This window comes from Hirundo rustica, chromosome 2 (assembly GCF_015227805.2).
Source record: "Hirundo rustica isolate bHirRus1 chromosome 2, bHirRus1.pri.v3, whole genome shotgun sequence".
Classification (NCBI taxonomy): domain Eukaryota; kingdom Metazoa; phylum Chordata; class Aves; order Passeriformes; family Hirundinidae; genus Hirundo; species Hirundo rustica.
In genome coordinates, this window is record NC_053451.1 from 57,018,843 (window position 1) to 57,039,117 (window position 20,275).

The 20,275-nt window shown below is 40.4% G+C and overlaps 1 protein-coding gene and 1 long non-coding RNA gene across 5 annotated transcripts in view; both read left to right on the plus strand.

Annotated features, from left to right (window-relative positions):
* Window positions 1-27: 27 nt before the first annotated feature.
* On the plus strand, window positions 28-2,456 carry LOC120747667 (uncharacterized). The gene is made up of 3 exons (XR_005699156.2): window positions 28-162; window positions 320-640; window positions 1,369-2,456. It is a non-coding gene; the product is annotated as an uncharacterized LOC120747667 (long non-coding RNA).
* A 6,443-nt stretch (window positions 2,457-8,899) lies between these two features.
* Window positions 8,900-20,275, plus strand: part of EPSTI1 (epithelial stromal interaction 1) — a 49,749-nt gene continuing 38,373 nt past the window's right edge. For all 4 annotated transcript variants that reach the window (XR_005699501.2, XM_040056100.2, XM_040056101.2 and 1 more), the window contains exons 1-2: window positions 8,900-9,115; window positions 19,591-19,649. Coding sequence is in view for 3 of the 4 variants with exons in the window: in XM_040056100.2 (XP_039912034.1) it covers window positions 8,919-9,115; window positions 19,591-19,649 (256 nt within the window). In the remaining variant the exon portion in view is untranslated. The remainder of the gene's footprint in view (window positions 9,116-19,590; window positions 19,650-20,275) is intronic.

Consider the following 20,275-nt stretch of genomic DNA (forward strand, 5'->3'; position numbering starts at 1 on the left):
GCGCCGCAACCCGGGAGAAGCGGGAAACGGAGCGATAAGGGATAATAAATGCAGACATTAAGGATAATTAATGCATTAACAAATAGGATCAGGAGAGGGAAAAACATTCAGGCCACACGGAGATTATTCATGCTCATCTTCAGGATACAGGATTTTAGAAAGGTGTGGGGGGGGAACATATGTTAAGGAAAGGATAACGCGTAACTAATCTGGGGAAAAAAACGCAACAACACTAAAAATACATTTTAAAAATCACATGCTTGCACCTCATTTGGTGTCTGTACATGTTTCACTGTGTTTATACTTTGATTCCCTGCAGATGCTGCGGCTTTGGATCACAGTTCACCCTTCTGGAAGTGCTCCTCATCTGATGCCTCGCTGTGCAGAAGTTGTCCATGGCCTTTCGTCCCGTACCACAATCAGTAAAATGCTCAGCCCCGTGTCCGTACAGCAGTGAAGCAGCTCTTCCCTTGTGCTGCTTTTCCTTCCCTCCTGCTCTTAGTGCTGGCGATGGAATTGGATCATCTGCGAGTTGCTAAGCCGTGTGACTGGACAAAAAGAATTACTCTTCTTACTTCTATTTCAAACGATGATTGCTCTTCTGAGCATCTCTTAAGTATCTTTTTAAAGTACCATTGAGGTGAGCTGACCACATACAGCATTTCATTAACCTTAGAAAGACATATAAATTTACCTTTCTACTGAACGGAAGTCATTGGAAGTTGCATGATGATCTATTCATCAAGAAATGCATTCATTTTCACTTCTTCATTGGACATATAAAATACAATAGTGTATGATTAATTTTTTAAACCTTCAGTGGAATTGGATTTCTTAGAAACTTAAAACTTATCTTAGAATCAATAAAAATGTCCCCGACTAATATTTTTTTATTATTATTCATTTATTTGCATAGAACTGATGCAGAATAGTATGTCACTTACTACTTTCTTTATTAGCAAACCCAGCTTAAAAAACAACAAATTGAAAGTTTTGGAATTTAGGGTCTCTTCCTTAGTTTTCCAAGCTGATCTCTGAGACCCCTTAACAGGTCAGATTCTGTTCTCATTAATCCAAAGCTTTGATTCTGCTATTTTGCCCAAACACTACTATCTCCTGGTCAAAGCAGCCAACTTCTTCTTCCTTTATAAGTATCAAATCCAGAAAAGCATCTGCCCTTCTAAGGTGCTTGATCACCTTTGGAAGGAAATTATAATCTATGAACTCAGGAAAAATTTTATGTCACTGTAAGAGGGTAGCAAAATTGGACTGATAAAGACACCGGGTCATACTAGGATCCACGCAAGTATGTCCAGACACACTCTGAGATGGAGAACAATGCTAAAAACATCTTTTTCATATCCCCAGCCATGCTACTGCTGCTGTTTCCTGGACAGGGAGCCACTGGAAGCATATCGATTACTCCCAGCAAACCAGATAATCAACGGGAGGAAAATGTATCTTCTGCCAGGAATGAAACAGTGTAGTTTGTTTTCCTTGGAAGCAAGGAGGGGAGGAATGAAAGCAGCTGGGTCTTTGGTTACAGTTCTTTCCGGAAGCTCTTCTCAGCGTGGCACAGCTGTGCGCTCTGTTATGCACAGGATGGTGCTGGTAGAGACAATCTGCCCATTACTGTTTAATTCAATCCTAAACACCGGTATGTTACAGCATATTGTCACTATTAATGTGTAGCAATGTTGTCCAGATTTGTTATGCCATTGAAGTTAATCGTCTGCGTACTTTTCCTATAAATTATTTTCCTAAACAGTCTGTGCTACAGTATTCCATGTTGCAGTCAGGATCCGTGCTGGTAAGAGTCTCTGTCAGGAATGAAGGAGAGTCTAGAAATGGATACCAGGTTAAATCTTCTGAAATTGATAACAAGGAGCATTTGTGTGTTCGGGATTTTTACCACTGAGAATTTCCAAAGAACCTGTAAATGTAGCACCCAATCAGTGAAATTAGAATGGCAGGGACCAAAGTTTCATCCTAAAGATTAAAGTTTCTGAGGTCAGGCAGAGAAGAGAGTATAATTGAAAGTTATCAAGGAAATCATGAGGCATATCATATAAAACTGGAAAAGTCAGTATTTGAGCCTTGCTGAATTGTCATGTGCATACAAATGAATGAAGAATAAATCTTCCTAGCCAAGAATAGAAGTTGGAAGCATTAATTCTCCTGCAAGCAGTTGTATGTTTAATTACCACAACATCCTATAAAAGTAAAAAGAGGCTTGAGCTGTGGAGTTCTACTAATTTCTTTAGGTAATGTATTTGGAAGCAGAACACAATAAAGAATGTCATGTTCTTTCTAGACACTATAATTGTCTGTATGACACCTTTGGTTGACTAGGTACCACAAGGTGTTACATAATACTACATAAAATCCTAAGCTGGAACTAATCATGGCCTATAGGAATTCAGGGAGCATAATTATTCCTTGAAGAAGATGGTACACATGCCAAAAAGCTCACATATTTTTTGTGAATAAGTAAATCTATGCTTTAAAAGCTGTTAAGAAAAAGATCTATTCAGGAATACTGCAAATACTATTTTAATACTGCAAGACTTCTCAAGGACTTTTTCCTTCTAGACACACAGCTGGAGCAATAGCTTTTAGAGATCTTTGTTTCAGATATCATTTGTGCAGTTTACCAGTTAATTTTGTCTTTTCCAATAGATTTTTTTGCAGGCATTTTTAATGGTATAAAACATTCATTTGTAGTCCTGATTGTTTTTATAATGTCAGACCTTTAAAACAGACCTGCTTTATTATTTAGTGTTACTTATATAGCAAAATAGTTATGCGTAGCACTCTCCAGGCTAAAGAGGTGCTCCTAAAGTATAGCAATAATCTTCAGGCACTGAACCTCAATCTAGCAAACTCTGGACATCAGGTTAATTATGTTTTCAATCCCCACTTCTGTTTGCTGAAGCAGTATTAGCTAAAGGAGAGGTGGGCCTGCTGTAATGCTAAAGGATATTGTAGAGAAAGCAAGGGTCAATTTTCTCTTAGAGGGTGGAAGATGATAGTTTTTGACAGGCACCGTCAATTTCAGCTTTTTGCAATAAAATGGGAAGTGTGTGCAGCATTTTACATCTCCTAAATAGATTACCCAACACATCCACAGACACGCACTTGTCAAAGCTAATGGCGTTCTTTCTGCTGAACCTGACAAATTTCAGTCCTCAATCTAAACAAGAATAAATCTTAGCCAAATGTTGACATGTTACCCTACTCCTGCAGCTCCTCTCCAGGGAGCAGAGAAATTTCTCTTCTCCAGCACCCTCAGCTGTAACAATTAGTGTTATCAATGCTGCAGAAAGTCATCAACATAATTGTAAAGCAAGGCAGAGTACTCAGCTAGAAAAACATTGGTAAAGTAAAATGCACCTCTAAAAATTCAATTCTTATTTTGCCATCATGGTATAAGAACTCTATAAGCATTGCTAATTATAGATATTCCTCTAGGGGTATTCGCCATAATTTGCCATTGCTTTAAAATATAGAGATATGTTCCCAATGGTCAATTACTCAATATGCCCCGTGCTATATTCAGCTGTGTGTCATACCTACTTAGCCAAAATATCCAGGGAAACAAGCTTTGTATGTGAATCCTTGAGCATCATATTCAGCTGTTAGACTAAGTTTTTTTGTGCTGATAACAAAAGAAAAAGCATTTCTCCGGCAGTCAAGGCCTTCTGATACCATTTCCTGGCTTCTGAGAAAAAATAGAGAGTGGGTTGAATAAAAGCTTTCCTTTCCTGGCTGTCCTTTCAAAGGTGTCCTTCAGTTTGATGCTTTTCTTCAGGCTTCTAGTATCCTTGGATTAAATAAAAATCTTAACTTTTTATGAAACATGTCTATGGTTGTGGAAAAAAACTCTTAAAAATGCAAAACCTTAAAACGCCATAAACCAACAGTGAAATAATGAAGAATGAACAGTTGTCTTCAGGAAAGGAAAGATAGGGAACATTACACTGGTTTAATTTTATGGGGATTTTAATGTTATTTCTTTCATAGAGAGTTTTATCCTATCTAACATTCCTAAAGAAAGGATGACATGGCTGACCCAGATCCTTTAGAGTGAGAAAAGTTCTCTGATACCTCTCATTTTTGGTATAGTTCATGGTGCTGCAGAGTTGGAAATAAAAGTTCAGTACAAAATGTTCCTCCACAGAAGTTATTTTTGTTTATTATTGCAATTTCATGAGAAACACAGGTGAGGGAAGGAATATGATGATTCTTAATATTTCACATGTCTACTGAGGAATTTTCTCAAAGCAAAAGTAAGATCATTTCTATCTTTCTGTCTCCCACAAAATAAAATAAAATTTAAAAAAAATGGTTGTTAATAGCTGGAGGCAACAGAGCTTTACAGACATAAAAGCTTTATTTTGACAAATGAATTTTCTCACTTCTTCTCCTGTTTCCTCCCTTGTCCTACTGGTGGGGAGGGAGGGAGCCACCAGCTGTATGAGTGCTCACTTGATAGCAAGGGCCAGTGCATCACATCCTCAGATGTAGTTAGGGATGTGCAACAACTATAAATATAGCCCCTCAGCTAGAATTGGCAGCCAGTACTTGGTGAGTCTAGAAAAATATAAGTACTAAATTAAAATCTTTATGGAGGAGTTGGGAAGGGTTGAGATTTGGTGGTGTTTGTATGATGGTGTTTGTTTTCAGGAGACTGAATACATTGGCATTCTGACATTTTACATATCTACGATACTAAATAAAACAGGTCTGGAGGCTGATCCTTTTTCCTAAATACAGCTAGTACAGACTCATATATATTCTGCCCAAGACCAGCCTCCACTAGGCTAGAAGTAGCTAAGTGTCTGGGTTGATCCTAGTGGAGGCAATATGCATGTCCTTACCGGACTCCAAGAGTCCTGAGAGCCTTAGGTGGTACTGCCATGATGCTAGAAGTTGATTATTTGAGGATATTTCAACTCAAGGCATCTGAGGCAATGTAAGAGCTGGGTTGCAGCATATGAAATGTGTTTAAGTAGCATTAAAATGAAGCACTGATGAAAGATGCACTGGAGTATCCCAGAGAGGCTGTGGGGTGAGTTTGAGATTGCTGGGATAGAGATGAAGAGGTGATTCGGGTGGACAGAGTAAATCTGGTGCCCTTGTTTATGCTGACTTTCTGGGGCTCATGTCTGGCATGAACTGTCCTTAGAGCCAGGCCTGGATGTTGTCCTGGATAGAGTTAGTTTGGATTGTCCACAACAGAGCTATGAAATAAATGAGCATGGAAGCAACAGATGTGATCAAGCTTGGGTTCATTTGACATCCCTCTTTTTTGAGCAATATAGATATAAATATTTAGATTCTACAGTTACTGTTTTCAGCCACAAGTTCCTAAATTTCAACATGAAAATGACACTAGATCTGAATTTTATATAACATTATAGGATTGAAGACACAGCAGCAGTGGCCACATTAATTATAATCAATTTTCGTAATTAAATATGGGTTATTAAGACATCAATCTGCGTGGATAAGAACACTCCAGATGTCAAAGCTGGATTTTTACCAGATAGGGTGTCTGTAGGCACAGCTGCTATCCTACAAATCTTTTCAGTCCTCAGACATGACTTTGCTATAATTTCTGTGCTACTTCTAGTGCTTCTGCATCTCCTTTATTGACCCTGCAGCTCTATGGAAGGGAGTAAGCTTCATGTTTGCCTTCATTTGCCAGCACTCTGTACATTAAATGTATATATGTGAAGAGAAGTGATGCACCAGTTCATCCCTTTACAATACACTGCCCTTGCACTCCAAAGTCTGCAGAACGATTTGTGTACAAATGAAGATCATCTCTGGTGCAGAGCATGTTAGGAGGGGTGGAGGAAGGGAGAGACCATTGGTGCTGCCTTCTTGGGGCACTGCTAGGAGATGCATCCTTGTGGATATGGAAGCTCTAGGAGGTGAGCTGCTAGTGGCAGCGTCCCAAGGAGCACTACAATCACCAGGCAGCCTCTGGCTTTCCATATGGCATTTTACTTTACTCCTTCCCCGGCATGTGTGGAGAGTGCTGTAACACCTGGTGGTCTGGGCAGTCAGGAGACCTGGCCAGTGGTGTGTTTTTAGTGTAGCTTGATCAGTTGAGGAGAAAGAGTGATGAGATCTGCATGTGTGGAGCTGGCTCTCCTTACTTCTGCTGCATTAACCTGGAGTAGCTCAGCAAGTTCTTTTTCACTTGGGTTAGAAGTTGCCAAACATCTTTTATTTACTTATGATACTAAGAAGTTTGCTGGTTATTCCCAGCCCTACAGATCCCATAGATATACTAGATGTGATCACTCAAAGGACCTCCATTTTTAATAAGTGGATTGTGTACTTGTCCTCTGTGAAAAATGCTAATTACTTGCTTTAAAATTTTAAAAGTTTAATAGTAATAAAATGGTTATAAAAATAGTAATAGAATTAGAGTAATAAAAAATTGGACAATTAGGGTTAGGACAATATGAGACAATAAAAACAAAGTTACAGACATCTGGGTGCTTTTCTGGGCAAAAAAGCTCTGACAAAGGACACCCATTAACAGAGGATTAACTCAAAAGCAACAGCCTGTTGAATATTCATACATCTCATACACGATGTATAAATTCCATTCAAACAAAGAATTCTCTCTGGTCAGTGCTACTTTTTTTTATGGCGTCTTCAGGGCTGAGCGAGGCAGGAGAAGTTGGTCTCTTCTGATAAGGAAGTAATAAATGCTTTTCCTCTGAAAGATTTACGTTTTTCTGTGGCTGTTATCTCTTTGCGAGTATCCCCCTTCCTCTTTTAAAAAATAATGTTTATTTTAACTACAAAACCTACATTTTAAACACAAAACTACATTTACCATACTATCAAAATATTAATACAGCATTACTAATTAATACAACATAATACATATAGTAAATATCTTGCATAGAGCCACTTCTCACATCCTCTATTCAGGTAGAATAAGGAAAGTCAAAGTAAAGAAGTTTTCTGACTGAGCAGAATTGAAAGGGCAAATTGGAACTTTTCAAGACCATTGCCTTAAGATTTATCTAAAGGTTAGTTTTTAGTTTCTCTTTCATCTTTCTTTGTACGCTCATGCAAAATGGAAACCAGAAAAACCCCTTTCAAGGGACTGGACTATGACTCAAAACAATTGCCCATTTGAGAAGGTACCAGGGTGCTTTGCTGAGACCAGGTTTGCCACCACCAAGAAAGAGATGAGTTTTTGGGTGTGTGTGATATATGTCCTAAAGTTAATTCTTGTTAAATGTTATAATATGTAATTCGTTCTCTGTAAACTGCAAGTTTTATTTCTAATCGAGTATACAACCGGTTAACTGGGACTGAAACAGCACGGAGAGGGGCAAAAGGAATTCTTTTGCTAAAAGATTGCACGGGAGGGACATGAGAAAACTATGCCAAGAATTACACGAAAAGGGACACGAGAAAACTTCTGCCGGGAATCGTTAGGGGAGAACACAGAAGGAAGGAAAAGGGAGATGGAGAACCCGGAGGACCGAATGATTACATCAGATCGATATCTTATCCATCCCTGCCCGACATGAACATCTCTACACCGTCCCTGGACGCAGCAATCACGACATTGTTCTCCAGCGCAAATCCATTCAACCGCACCAGAACCCAAACATGAATATCTAATGAAGCTGCCTCGGAAGGGGGAGCCTGAGGATCCCAATTTTCTCTCCGCGAACCAGTGTATAAAAATCGACCGCCTCAGACCAAAAATGTGAACTTGGGGGGTGACACACTGACAGAGTGTGTTACCGTGTTCACCCAGTGCCAAAACCCAGGGTTCGACTCTGACCTTTTAATTGTGGCTATCGGAGACTGTTATTTTGTCTCAAAATAGAATTTTAAATTTTGATTTATTGAATTTGGTCTATCGTATTTACTACAGTGTGTAATGGCAAATCTCTGGTCTGCATAAGACAGAGGGGGTGAACTTATGACTGACAGAGTCTAAGATCTGGGCTTTGAGGCCGATGAGAGGCAGATCTTGTGGAGACAGGACGGTGCTTTTCACCATGCCAAGTTGCCCTCTCTTACACACCTCCCTGCCAATGGATCAAGACCTTCAATCACCACTTTGACCAACAGCAACACTCAAGTCTCATTGTAAATCCAGGGATGGTAGTTACATATCTTTCTACTCTCACCCTTTCTTTCTCTTTCTTCCTTCTTTTCCCCTTGCTCATTTTAAGTGATAACTTTATGCTTTCATATTGCCATATTACTACAGGTAACAACCAAAAAGGCTATATAGCTGCCTTCCATTGCAACCAAATTGTTCATCTATATATATATATCTACACACACACACACACATGCATATATGCACATATATTTGCAAACACTGATCATTCAGCATTTTTTCACTCTAATCTGCCCCAACAGAGCTATTAATAAGAACCTGGATTACCTTCACCTTCAGGGGTGGGTCATAATACCCCCAAGAGTTATTCCTTCTGTCACAGGGAAGTGCTGGGTTTTAAAAAAAAAAAAAAAAAAAAAAAAAAAAAAAAAAAAAAAAGGTGACAAATATATCAGAAATATGTTACAAATATATGTCAGAAATATATCAGAAAAATGTCAGACCTCCCCATGCTTCTGCACAAACTGTTTGTCACCTGGTTTATTAGAGCAGATCAGCTTTGCTGTCGCCCTGTGACTCCTGTCTGCCTGGGTGCTTTGATTGAGATGATGAAACTTGAGCTTCAGCTGCAGGATGCCTCAGAAATCTGTACATGTATTGGCATGCCTGCCAGTCCAGAGTTCAGGAAGGGGAGGAGCTTACCAGGAATTGAAACTGATTTGTGCTAACTCCAATATTTTGAGTGTTTCCCTAGCTGCAGCAGCGATACTGGTTTCTGTCAAGGAAAGGTACATGCAAAACCATGTCTGGGGTTGGAGGATGGAGGGAAGGCAGCAGATACATGACAGCTACTGCCTCCAATACTCCATCTTCCTCTCAGGGTAACCCCTGGCATGGCAACAGTGAAATGGAGAAGAGTGAAAACTCTCAGAAGATGACAGCATCTGAAGAGAAACAAAGAGGCCAAGCATCAGCCTACCAACAAAAGCAACCACAGCGGTAAGTAACAAGGAACCTAAGATGATTTATCTGTATTGGATACCTGTTCTCCAGCTTACTCAGGGTGTACACCTTTAAGAGTGCAAATACTTTGTAGAGAGCCTAAATGTGGATGAGCACACAAGCAGCATGTCATCATCATCTTCTTGAAGCTTCCTACGTGAGATCCGAGTTGTTATGGCAGGCTTCTTGATAGCATGGCTTACACACTGTGCCATAGCAGTGGCCAGGTCTGTACCTTGGATATTGGCAGATGTGGTGTCTGTTTCTTGGCATCTTCTTTCAAAGTGGAATTTCAGATCTGGTTCTAGCTTCCTGTTTCCTGTGTCTTCTAAAATTTCATCCTGGAAAGTCTAAAAATACTTACTTTGGCTTAAGAGGTGGTTATAGGCTGCATTCCAGCACTGCTCTGAAAGCAGTCAAGGACACAGAACAGCTTCCAGAAACTTCATGCTGACAAAACTGAAACCAAAGCTTCAGCTCTCGATTTTATTTTGTGTTTTATTGGAATCTATGCTTAGCCCATCTCTGGTGTTCCTGTGGCAATCCTGTGACAGCTTGCATAAGCTGTGTCTTGCAGACATAATACGGAATAGAAACTGAAAGCTCCGTGTGTGTATTTTATGCACAGGTGTTTAATATAAATATGCTTAGATGATCATAGCTAAGTGTTTAGTCTTTTTCCCCAAATGTGTTTTTTCTGAGTTCTCAGTAACAGTGCATGTAATGCTAAGATTGTTATTATTGTTATGTGCTGATTTTGCTTAGCTTGCTTCTCTTTCGTCCGGTTTTCAAAGCGCAGCTGGCAAAACTGCAAACTGTCTCAGTTTCCTTTCCCTTCTTTCTGGATGATGAAGGTGGAGCCACCATTGGAGGAGGTGGCAGGCAGCTGAAGGCAAGCAGAGATCAGCAGCTTTCTATTGAAACCCACAAATGCTTGCCTGTTAGGTTGTAATGATACAAGGACTGTCAAGAGCTGAGTCCCTTTAAAATCCATCAGCGCTTTAATGACTGACTTTCAGGAGAGCAAACGACAATTCCTTAGTTACAGTCTGTTTGTTTTCTGCCACTTCCAAATATGAAAAATTCTCTGTCTTGCCTGCTCTCACAGTGCCAAGTATCCACGGTAGAGCAAGGAGAGCCCCAGTTTGTTTATGTAGCTGTGATGTGTGCATTTTGTTGTTTTCTTGGGTTTTTTTCAGGGGGAGGAGGAGGCAGCAGGGCTAGTGGGAGTCTTCCCATTGGCATGACTGCCTTTACCCAGTTTTTGTCTGGCATACAAACCCCCTGGTAGAGGTTAGGTGGATAATTAATCAGTTGGTTTGCCAGAGCTCCCTGCAGAATTTAAGGCCAGGTCACATATAATCACACAAATCCCTGCTGCCTCTCTCATCTTACATGATTCTTGCACACATAAAGCTGGTGTGCATCCACTGCAAAGACTGAGTAGTATTTTTTGCATGTGAAAAAATTCTTTCTGTGTCTTCATAAAGTTCTAACAAAGAATTAGTTCCTGAATCTTGGATGTGCAAATTAAAGTCTGCATTAGTATTCAGTTATAATGAGAAGAGGGATGAGGGAAAGGCAGGTTGAAACAGAACCCATATAATGTGAGTGGCAAACTAATACTTGAAAAATGAAGTGAGCAAGTGTGGGGTTTGCATCCTTCTCTCGAGAAGGAGGATGCTACTGGTCAGTTTGAATGTAATGAAGTCATTTAAACAGCAATTTCCTTAACTGACACAGATTAACAGAGAAGATAGCATCTGAAATACTGAAACACAACAGCGGAGGTCTTTATTCTTGGGAAAAAAAAAAAACAACCAAACTTTAATTCATTATTTCTTTGTTAATTTTCTCAAGTTACACTTCAAGAAAGATTTCCGTTTAAAATATCATTTTAGCAGTAATAAAGCTGGCTCAGTTTTGTAGCCACCAACCCATTTTAATATGACCTTTAAAACTAAAATATTGGGTCACCCTCAGAATGGTCCAGGTTTTCAGACTCTGGGATAACAAGAGCAGCTGGAGAGCTGAAGTAACAGGGTAGGAGAAAAAAAGCACAGACTAACGTTAGGAAAGACTTTCTGGAATATGCACAGCAGAGGGAACATGAGGGGGCCAAGCAGGATACCTCTGTGCCAAGCAGTCTCTTATTCCAGCTTCTGCTTGCTATTTTTTGGAAACAGACAGGGATATGGTTTTGCATCCAGTAAAGCAGGAGTTGGAGTCTCTTTTGAAGGGTCTGTGTGAATTGTTTCCGTGCAAACTCTCTGTCTCAGGCTGTGAGAGAAACTGGGAGTGGGAAAACATCTCAGGAGCATCTTAGGATTGGGTCAGGGGACCTTTGTTTCAATTGGACACATGAAATATATGTGGGATGTAACATGTTGCAGTCTCTGTTCAGTACTCAAATTTAAACTGACCTATTAAAAATACAAGGTGGGCAGCTGGTATTAGAGGCTATATTTGCTTTGGAAAAGCCCTTATATGATATATCAAGGGTGAGAAGTGATGATAAAATGGTCGTAATTAAGAAAAATACTTGTTCAAATGCAAAATTGAAGTTGCATTTTGCACATCCCCATCCAGTTATATGTAGAATGTGGTTTCAGGCCATGGGGAAAAAAGTCACCAGGATGACAAGAGCTTGAAACTCTTATAATAATAAGCTTGCATTTAAGTGGCTTCATTTTGTCTGCTAAGTGCCATGAAATTAACTTGAAGAAAGCCAATTCCCAAATTGTCCCCATTCATACCTATTCAGAAACAAAAGTCTGTACAGAAGAAAGGTGGAGGAAAGTGGGGAAATTAGAGGGTGAACTATAGTTAATGCCTGAAAAAGAAACTGCTGCCCCCATTCAGCAGTCTGCCTTTAGTGCCTTTAAAGCTGCCAAGAATAATATTGGTTCTGGTAAAATCCATTAAAAACTGAAATTCAAAATAATAAAGCCTGACGATATATTGCCGCTCAGCTGGTAACAGTCCCTCATCATTTTGTTTGAAAGGAGAGTGAACTTGCTAGAATGCTTGGCTCAAGAAAAATTGTATTTTTTGACTACTGGAGCCAAATCTAGCAGAGCTTTCTTTCCTTCATTTTCCAGTTTTAATGCCAAGTTAAAAAAAAAAAAAAATCAATTAAAAAATATAAATCTATGGTGTTACAAGACCCCTCATCCTATTGCTGACAGACTATACTTAGCAGTTCCATTTTTTTTTTCTTTCATGAAATTTCTTTAAAATAATAATAATAATAATAATAATAATAATAATAAGAAGAAGAAGAAGAAGAAGAAGAAGAAGAAGAAGAAGAAGAAGAAGAAGGAAGAAGAAGAAGAAGAAGAAGAAGAAGAAGAAGAAGTAGAAGTTAATCTACAAAATTGTAGGTGGATTTTTAGCAAAATGCTTGTTTTGCCCACTGCCCAGCCACTGGTGGGAGTGCAAGAATTTGCATTTGTAATTTGAATTATGGAAAATCTGTTCAGAGTTTAACTCTTCACTTGCTGCACAGGAAAAGTCTCCCAACTCTCTGTCTTTCAGGCTTGTTGTACTAATGCTTGCAGCCCAGTGGAGTGCTTCAGAGATGCCTGGCTTCACAGTGGTCAGCAGCCAGCCTTTTCTCCAGCCACAGGAGTGGTGGCAGGGTCTATGTAAGACAAGAACTGTATTAGTCTGGATTGTGGCAGTTGCTGTTCCCTATAATGCTTGGGGGAGGGAAGGAAGTCCTTTCAAATTCTGTATTAGAAGGCTTTTTTGGAAGAGCTTGTTCTGCAAAAACCCTGACACGTTCTCTTGATGCATAGCTTGATGAGGAACTGTGGCAAGGTGCTGAATAAGGAATGTATGGGAGGATGCTGTGTTTGGGCAGGGGCAATGAAAGGAGAAGTTCTCTGGTGCAGAGACAGCGGAGGAGGAAATACAGTGTTGAAAAGAAAAGAAGGGGGGAAGCAGAGATGAGCATGCCACCAGCTCAAATCTCAATGTTCGTGTGATATGGCATCTGACCTGCTGAGCTCTCCAGGCATGCTGGCAGGCCTGACATGCAACACATGCACGCCTCTGCAGGGGATAGCTCGGCTCAGCACTCGGTGCTGCCAAGCCCAGCGCCTGGCCTGCCCACGCATGATGCTCCATGCTCCTCACGGCTAGTGATTACCAGGTGCTCCAGCTGGCTCTGGCATGCTCCCTACATCCCTGACACTGTGCTGCACTGGGGGAACTGAGCTGCTCTAGGACATGGGGACAGCATGAGCATGGCCATGTCTGACTTCCCTAGACTTAGCTGGGTCTGATGCTGATCTACAACGCTGCCACAGTGAACTCTGCCCCTGTGGTGTAATCTGACTGCAAGCACAGTCTGAGTAACAGCACGTTAGTGTTTTCAGAGGAGAGAGAGCTGTGCTCTCTCAGCCAAGTGTGGGCTAAGAGCTACCCCTTCAGTCCCTGATTTGATCCTTCATGATGGCAATTTCCTCGGATCTTTAGAGATTCAAGATGTGATTGTCCAAAACAGAGTACTGGCTGAAGCACCTGCTCTTCTTTCTGATGTGCTAAGACCACAACAAGCTGCTAAGTCTGAACCTCATCTAAACTGTTGGAAATTCAGTTCCAAGTTTCAGTTTTAGTCTTTGGACCAAATTTTAACTTCAGGATTTTCTCTAAAAGCATGTGGGTAACAGCAGAACCTCAGGTCTGTTTCTTTCCTGCAGGTTTCTGACTCTTACTTTCTCCTGTGCTGCTCTCTGCTGCTCTTTCCCTTCTCACTCTTCCCCCTTGCAAGTTCACTTCTTCAGGATTTAACTCTTTGCTTTGACTGAAAGCCTCACAATAGCAAAAATGTTGTCTCTTCTTAATGAAAGGGACCAGATACAGAAGTGAGTTGCCCTGGTTTAATAATCTTCCAGACATCATTTGAACTATGGTAATTAAGTGCATTCCTGGCCTGTGGCAAACACAGGACAAAATCCATGGAGGTAGATTTTTGGTGATAAGCATTTCCTACTAATGTAGTTCATTTTCTGCCCCTTGTGTTAAGAGAACACATGCAGTGGGGATGAATCAGACAGTGTGTAATGCTAAGCCCCAGTAAATCACTTTTATTTCTGAGCTGCAAACTGGTAAGATGATGCCACTGATAAAGATGGAAAGCCAGAGCCCCGGGCCTGCATGCAAGGTTTGGACACTCTCCTCGAGCTCTGTTTATGGCACTGCTGGGACTCAGAGCATATTGCTCAGCTGAGGTCTAGAACTGTGGCTGTCAATTATCGTTAGCATCTGGCTGTGTGTGCATTGCAAAATAGGGATACCTACAGGACAGTTGTCTGCTTGCTGGGATTTGGCATCTTGTAGCCCTTTAATTTGGCAGCTTCTGTGCTGCTCAGCAGCATATGGATGCTCCATCAGGCATGGGAGCCTTGGTGAAAACAATACTTCATGGTGGTGTGGACTTGACAGCTCTTAAAACAATTCCTGATAAAGGAACGCAAAGTTCAGGTTAGTATATCGTCGAAGGGAATTCAAGAGTTGACTTTGGCAGTTTGACTCTCTTTTCTCTTTTAAATTCAGTCTTAACATACTATCTAATGCAGTATCTCAGTCATATCTTTCCCCAGGTCCTTCCTCAGACTGAATCTGCCCATGTCTCCTTCCCAAGCTTTAGTCATTTGTGTTGATCTCCAACTTCATTCTCCTTAGTTCCTGTCTGTTAAGCAGAGCACTCTGCCCAGCAAAGCAAGATATTTGGCTTTCAGCTCTGTGACATTCATGTACCAATGCACCCACAATATAAAACCCAGTGGAACTGGAAATAGTTTATAACACCCATTCCTTTAGTAACTCTTTAAACCATTTCACACTTCATTTGAAAATCTCTCCTGTGGTAGATGGCTGGAGTGGACTTGAGGAAAAACCAAAGAGCCCAGCTCTGCAAAAACTATTACCAGTGAACAGTAGTCCTCATGTGTTTTTTCAATTTTATAAATAAACTCTTTTATACAAACCTGGAAGGAAGTAGAACAAAAGTTGCTATGGTCAGTACCTTGGAAGCACTGAAAATGTGTCCTTGAGCTAGTTAGAAAAGTAGACACACATAAGATTCAGAATTTAAGTTTTCAGACATGATGTTCCTAATGTTACTGATCACTCAAAGTGTAAATTATCATTACTGATTATGTACGGCTGTATTGCTTGTTTCTCCTTACTGAAATGTTTCATATCTCTCTCTGTATGTGCTGGTTTTGGCTGGAGTAGAGCTTATTTTCTTCATAGCAGCTGCTACAGTTTGGATTTGTGACCGAAAGCATTGATGACACAGAGATGTTTATGTTATTGCTGAGCAGGGATGACACTGAGGCACGGCCTTTCCTGCCTCCCACCCCACCAGAGAGTGGGCTGGGGGTGCGCAGGAAGTTGTGAGAGTTGTGGGACAGCTGACCTCAAATGGCAGAGGTGTACCGCATAACACACGGCTTCATGCTCAGCATATATAGCTGGGGGAAGGAGAAGGAGGGTAAGATGTACAAAGTGATGGAGTTTGTCTTCCCAAGTCACCAGTACATGTGGTGGAGCCCTGCTTTCCTGGGGATGGCTGAACACCTGCCTGCCCATGGGAAGTGGTGAATCCATTCTGTGTCCTGCTTTGTTTGTGTTTGCAGCTTTTGCTTTACCTATTAACCTGCCTTCATCGCAGCCCATGAGTTTTCTCACTTTAAACCTTCTAATTCTCCTTCCCATCCCGTGAGGGGCAGAGTGAGTGAGCAGCCATGTGGTGCCTAGTTACTGCCTGGAGTTACACCACGATGATATATTGTTACATAGGTATTTATAGTCCCGCAACTGTGGTATATTATGTGTATCTGCTTGAAACATCATAAGAGCTTCTTTTTTTTATTATTCCAATATAGATACATTCTCTTATTGGGTTACAACTTTCTTACTCTCATTAATATCTGTTCAGTCTGTGTAATGAGTCAATACATTCCCATTTTCTGCAGAGAAAATAAAACAAAAAACAGTCATCAAGATTAATATTATCCATAAAGGCAGAAGATGATTTTTCCTTTTTGAAGAGCTATAACTGGGGTAAGATGTTCTTTCTCCCCTTTCCAGTGACTTCTATATTTGTATTTATAAAAACTCTACCTCAAAGATAGGCTTAAGTCATGTAACAATTAAAGTCATCATTAGGGAAACTGTAAAGGTAAATTCTTTATCATCTTTTCTGTCTGTGGATTTTGAAGCACTTCATATTTTGGTATAAAGCACAGAATTCTGCACACCACTGATAGCTTCAAATCTTCACATTACCTTAATTGCTCCTCAGGTAAGTAGGATAATTTGCTCCAGACTTATGGCTACTGTGGCAACCCAGAAACTGACTGGAATGTTAAATTGACAGGCTGTAGTGGGTTTTATAGGCTTAACTGGATCAGAGGTTTTTCCTGAACAAAGAAATGACATACAATATCCTGCAAACTGGATAAAAGCACAAGGTCGAAGCTGGTGGTGGGTTTTTGCATTAACTTTCTTTCCTTCAAAAAAAGAATTGCAAGAAAATAAGTGATATTAGGTGCAGATTTTAGAATTGGTAGGGCAGGTGGAGTTTCTCAGGCAACAGCTCATCTTCTGTAAGGTTAAAAGGCAAGGAACCAGCTTGTACCCTGACTTTCACCTTTCCCACAAGAAGTTTACCATGTACTTACTCTTCCTTCCCCCGATCAGAGAATCATGGAATGATTTTTTAAGAGACCTTAAAGGTCATCTACTTCCAATGCCCCTGCCATGGGCATGAATCCCTCCACTAGACCAGGCCATTCAGAACCCCATCCAGCCTGGTCTTAAACACCTCCAGGGATGGGGAATACACAATATCTCTGGCAACTTGTGCCAGTGCCTCACCACCTTCACAAGAAAGACTTTCTTCCTAGTATCTAACCTAAACCTGCCCTGCTTCAGCTTAAGCTCATTCCTGATACCAGAACCAAACTCATACTCTGACAAATCTTTCCAGAGACCAAGGTAAATATTAAAAAGTTAGATAAAATCAATAATGTTCCTCCTGCTTCTTTTTTTCCTTATAATTTCTAATAATAACTAAAACAAAGCATTAGATAAAAGACAAAGAAGAGTTGGTGTCCTGTTCCCCCCTTCCCTCCCCCACTGGAGACTTGGCATTCTTACTTTCTTTGCCTTTATTTCAGTAAAATGGAAACCAATTTGGCTTTTAAATAAGCACTGTTTTAAATGCAATGACTTTTAATCTGCTCTCTGGAAAACAGATGGTAAATGTACTGTCACCTCTACCTCTTTTGTAAACTGATTGATCTTTGCTCTATTTCCTGTGCAGTCCTTTCAAGGTGCAGATGATGAGGCCACCATCAGGTTCCAGAATAGTGGACCCCACCTGGACTCCTGGGGTCTGAGCCTTCCAGCCAAAAAGCAGAAGGAGATAAAGGAAATGATTCATGGCAAAAGGGCTAGATTTGATACTGTGATTTCTCATACATGTTCAGACAAGTGGAGGCCTTTTTTTTTTTTCTTTTTTTTTTTTTTTTTTTTTAATTGATTATAACTTAAAACTAATCAACCAGACAAATGTTGTTTGAAGTCATCAAAGTACATGGTGTAAAAGCTCTTCTGCCCTCTAGTGCTGTCAAGCAGTGTGATATCTTAGATGCACTGATCGATTTTTGAGAGGGGAAGATATGTAGCATTGCAACCCACAATTTCAGCCACTTTTATCACTGCCAAAGGGAAGGGAAGGGAGTTTAAGAGGTACTTAATAATTTTTGTGTATGAACTTGAGAGAAATATGATCCTAATATCTGAAACAAAAACAAAAGCTACTATAAAAGTCTTGAAACAGATAAATTGTGCAGCAGCTTGTTAAAGGCACTTTGGGATAAATTGGAAATGCTACTACTCAATCAAACAGAGAAAAATCTGAAACAACATCACTGATGGGGAATGCTATGCCATAAGCGAGACGTGTTGTCAGAGCTTCTTTTAAGTAATGTTTGCAGTTGTGTGGTGAATGCCAGTGGGGCATTGCTGCTCTCTTCACTCCTGCCTTTGAGGATCTGGAATTCAGTGGAGACGTGCAGGACAGTCTCACCGTCTCGGGGGCACCAGAGTATGCTGGCAGAAAGGGAAAAGATCATATTAAATGGCACCATTAAAGCTCACAGCTCTATCTTTACTAGTTTAATCTCATAAATTAATCCACATCCTCCTAGAATAAGTCTTCAAAGAGAAAGAGGTAATTGGATATAAATACTCTCTTACCAAACCCTGAATTACAGTGATACGGCAGCAGGCAGCTTTGGGCACTTTGATATCTTTGCATGATTTTCATTTCCCTTTTAAGCCTTAGTCTTGGGCCTTATTGTTTCATTACTTTTCTATTGCCAGCTTCTCTCTCTGCTTACTAGTTTGTCCTCTGGCCATTCCCTGTGGCCCTTCCTGAAGAGGCTCAGCCTTTACCCCTAATTATTCTTTGCTGGCTGTTCTTCTCCTTGTGCTTTCTATGCAATGAAGCCAGATTAAATATTTGTGCCCACACATGCATACATAACCCTGCCAAGACTCTGATGTGTGGGGCCAACTGCTGCTTAGTGCATTTCTGGTAAACCTGCACCCCCATGGCACAGCTCTTGCTGAGTGGGAGCTGTGTAAACTCCTACTCACACAATACACCATGGAGATAAAACCCTTTGTCTTTTCCAAGTGGAACTGACATGTTTTCATCACTCTTTTGATCACCTCGAGTCTCATAATACACTCTGAACCCTGTCTTGCCTCTTTGCTGTCACATTAGATTGATAGCTCCTTGAGACAGCAACTGCAGTTTGAATTAAGTCTGGCAAAACAGGTCCCTTGCCCTGATTCAGTGAGTCACACCTTAGGCATGACAGCAAGATGAATATGCCCAAGGAATTCCTGGTGCCTGAAAATGAAAGGTTGACAAAGAAACTGAGGATCAGGCTGAGAATAAGTCATCTGGGTCCATCACAAACATTGTGACTTTGTGCACTCCTTGGACAACTTTTGGGCAGACTGCTTAAGTCCACAAGGTGCTTGGTGCCCACAAGGTAAGGGGTGGGACTGCCAGCACCAGGGCTCTTCCCAGTAGACAGTGGTCTTCCACATGGAACATTTTGATTCAGCGAAGTGATGTGATTTGAAATGTATGAGATTTGAGGTCAGCAGTCTAGAGTAAGACTTGAATAAGAACAGTTAATGCTATTCTAAAAGTTCCTGAAAATATTAGCCTTGTTGTCTGCTGCCAATTCCAAATATAACAAGTATTTCTAGAATACTTACCAAAAATTCCTAAAGAGCTGAATCAGAATAAATTCTAGTTTTTATATGAAGTTGTTTGCTACAACAGCAGAAAACTGACTTTGCTGATGAAGGAGCTCTTTCTAGTCCTGATTTTGTGTAAACAGGGAAAATAAGAGTATATTCTTTCATTTTAGTGTCGGCCCATATGTCTTGGTAACTCCAAATGAAACCAGAAGGAAACAGTTGCAGCAAAGTAAGTTGTGTTGTCTAATATCATAATGCATTATTTCTACTTGAATAATTTTAGGGTTTTAGTATTTTATGCCTCTTGCAATTTTTATCCTCATTTTTACAATGCTTTTATATGTACAGCTATGACAGTAATGCCAGTGCTATGAGTATTCTCCATAATCACATAGCTTTTCTTAAGATTGACTCATCATCTGGCTTTACTTCATGCAGAATAAATCTTGTTCAGAAGGATTTTGGTAATTTCAGTGCAGGAGCTGTTCAAGATGGCTTCTACAAGACTATGCTGGAAGTGGTTCTATTCAACTTTTACAGGATTGAATTCATATTGCGAAACTTTGAACAAACTCAGGGTTAGGAGGAGGAAAAACAAAAATATACATAAGAAATATTTTTGAAAATACTCCCATGTGGAAGTAAAACCAACTGCAGATGCTGTTGGTTCTTGAACAGGCATTTAAGGATTGTAGGTGAGTCTTACTGAAGCTGGTAAAAGTCATTTTAGGTGAAAGTATTTGCGGATATATGGTCACTTTTGCTTGGCTTCAAGTCTTGCGGGTGAAAATTGCTAAGCAGGGACACCCTGGGTCTCTACCAGAAAGATCGGGAATACATTGAAATCTTTTATTG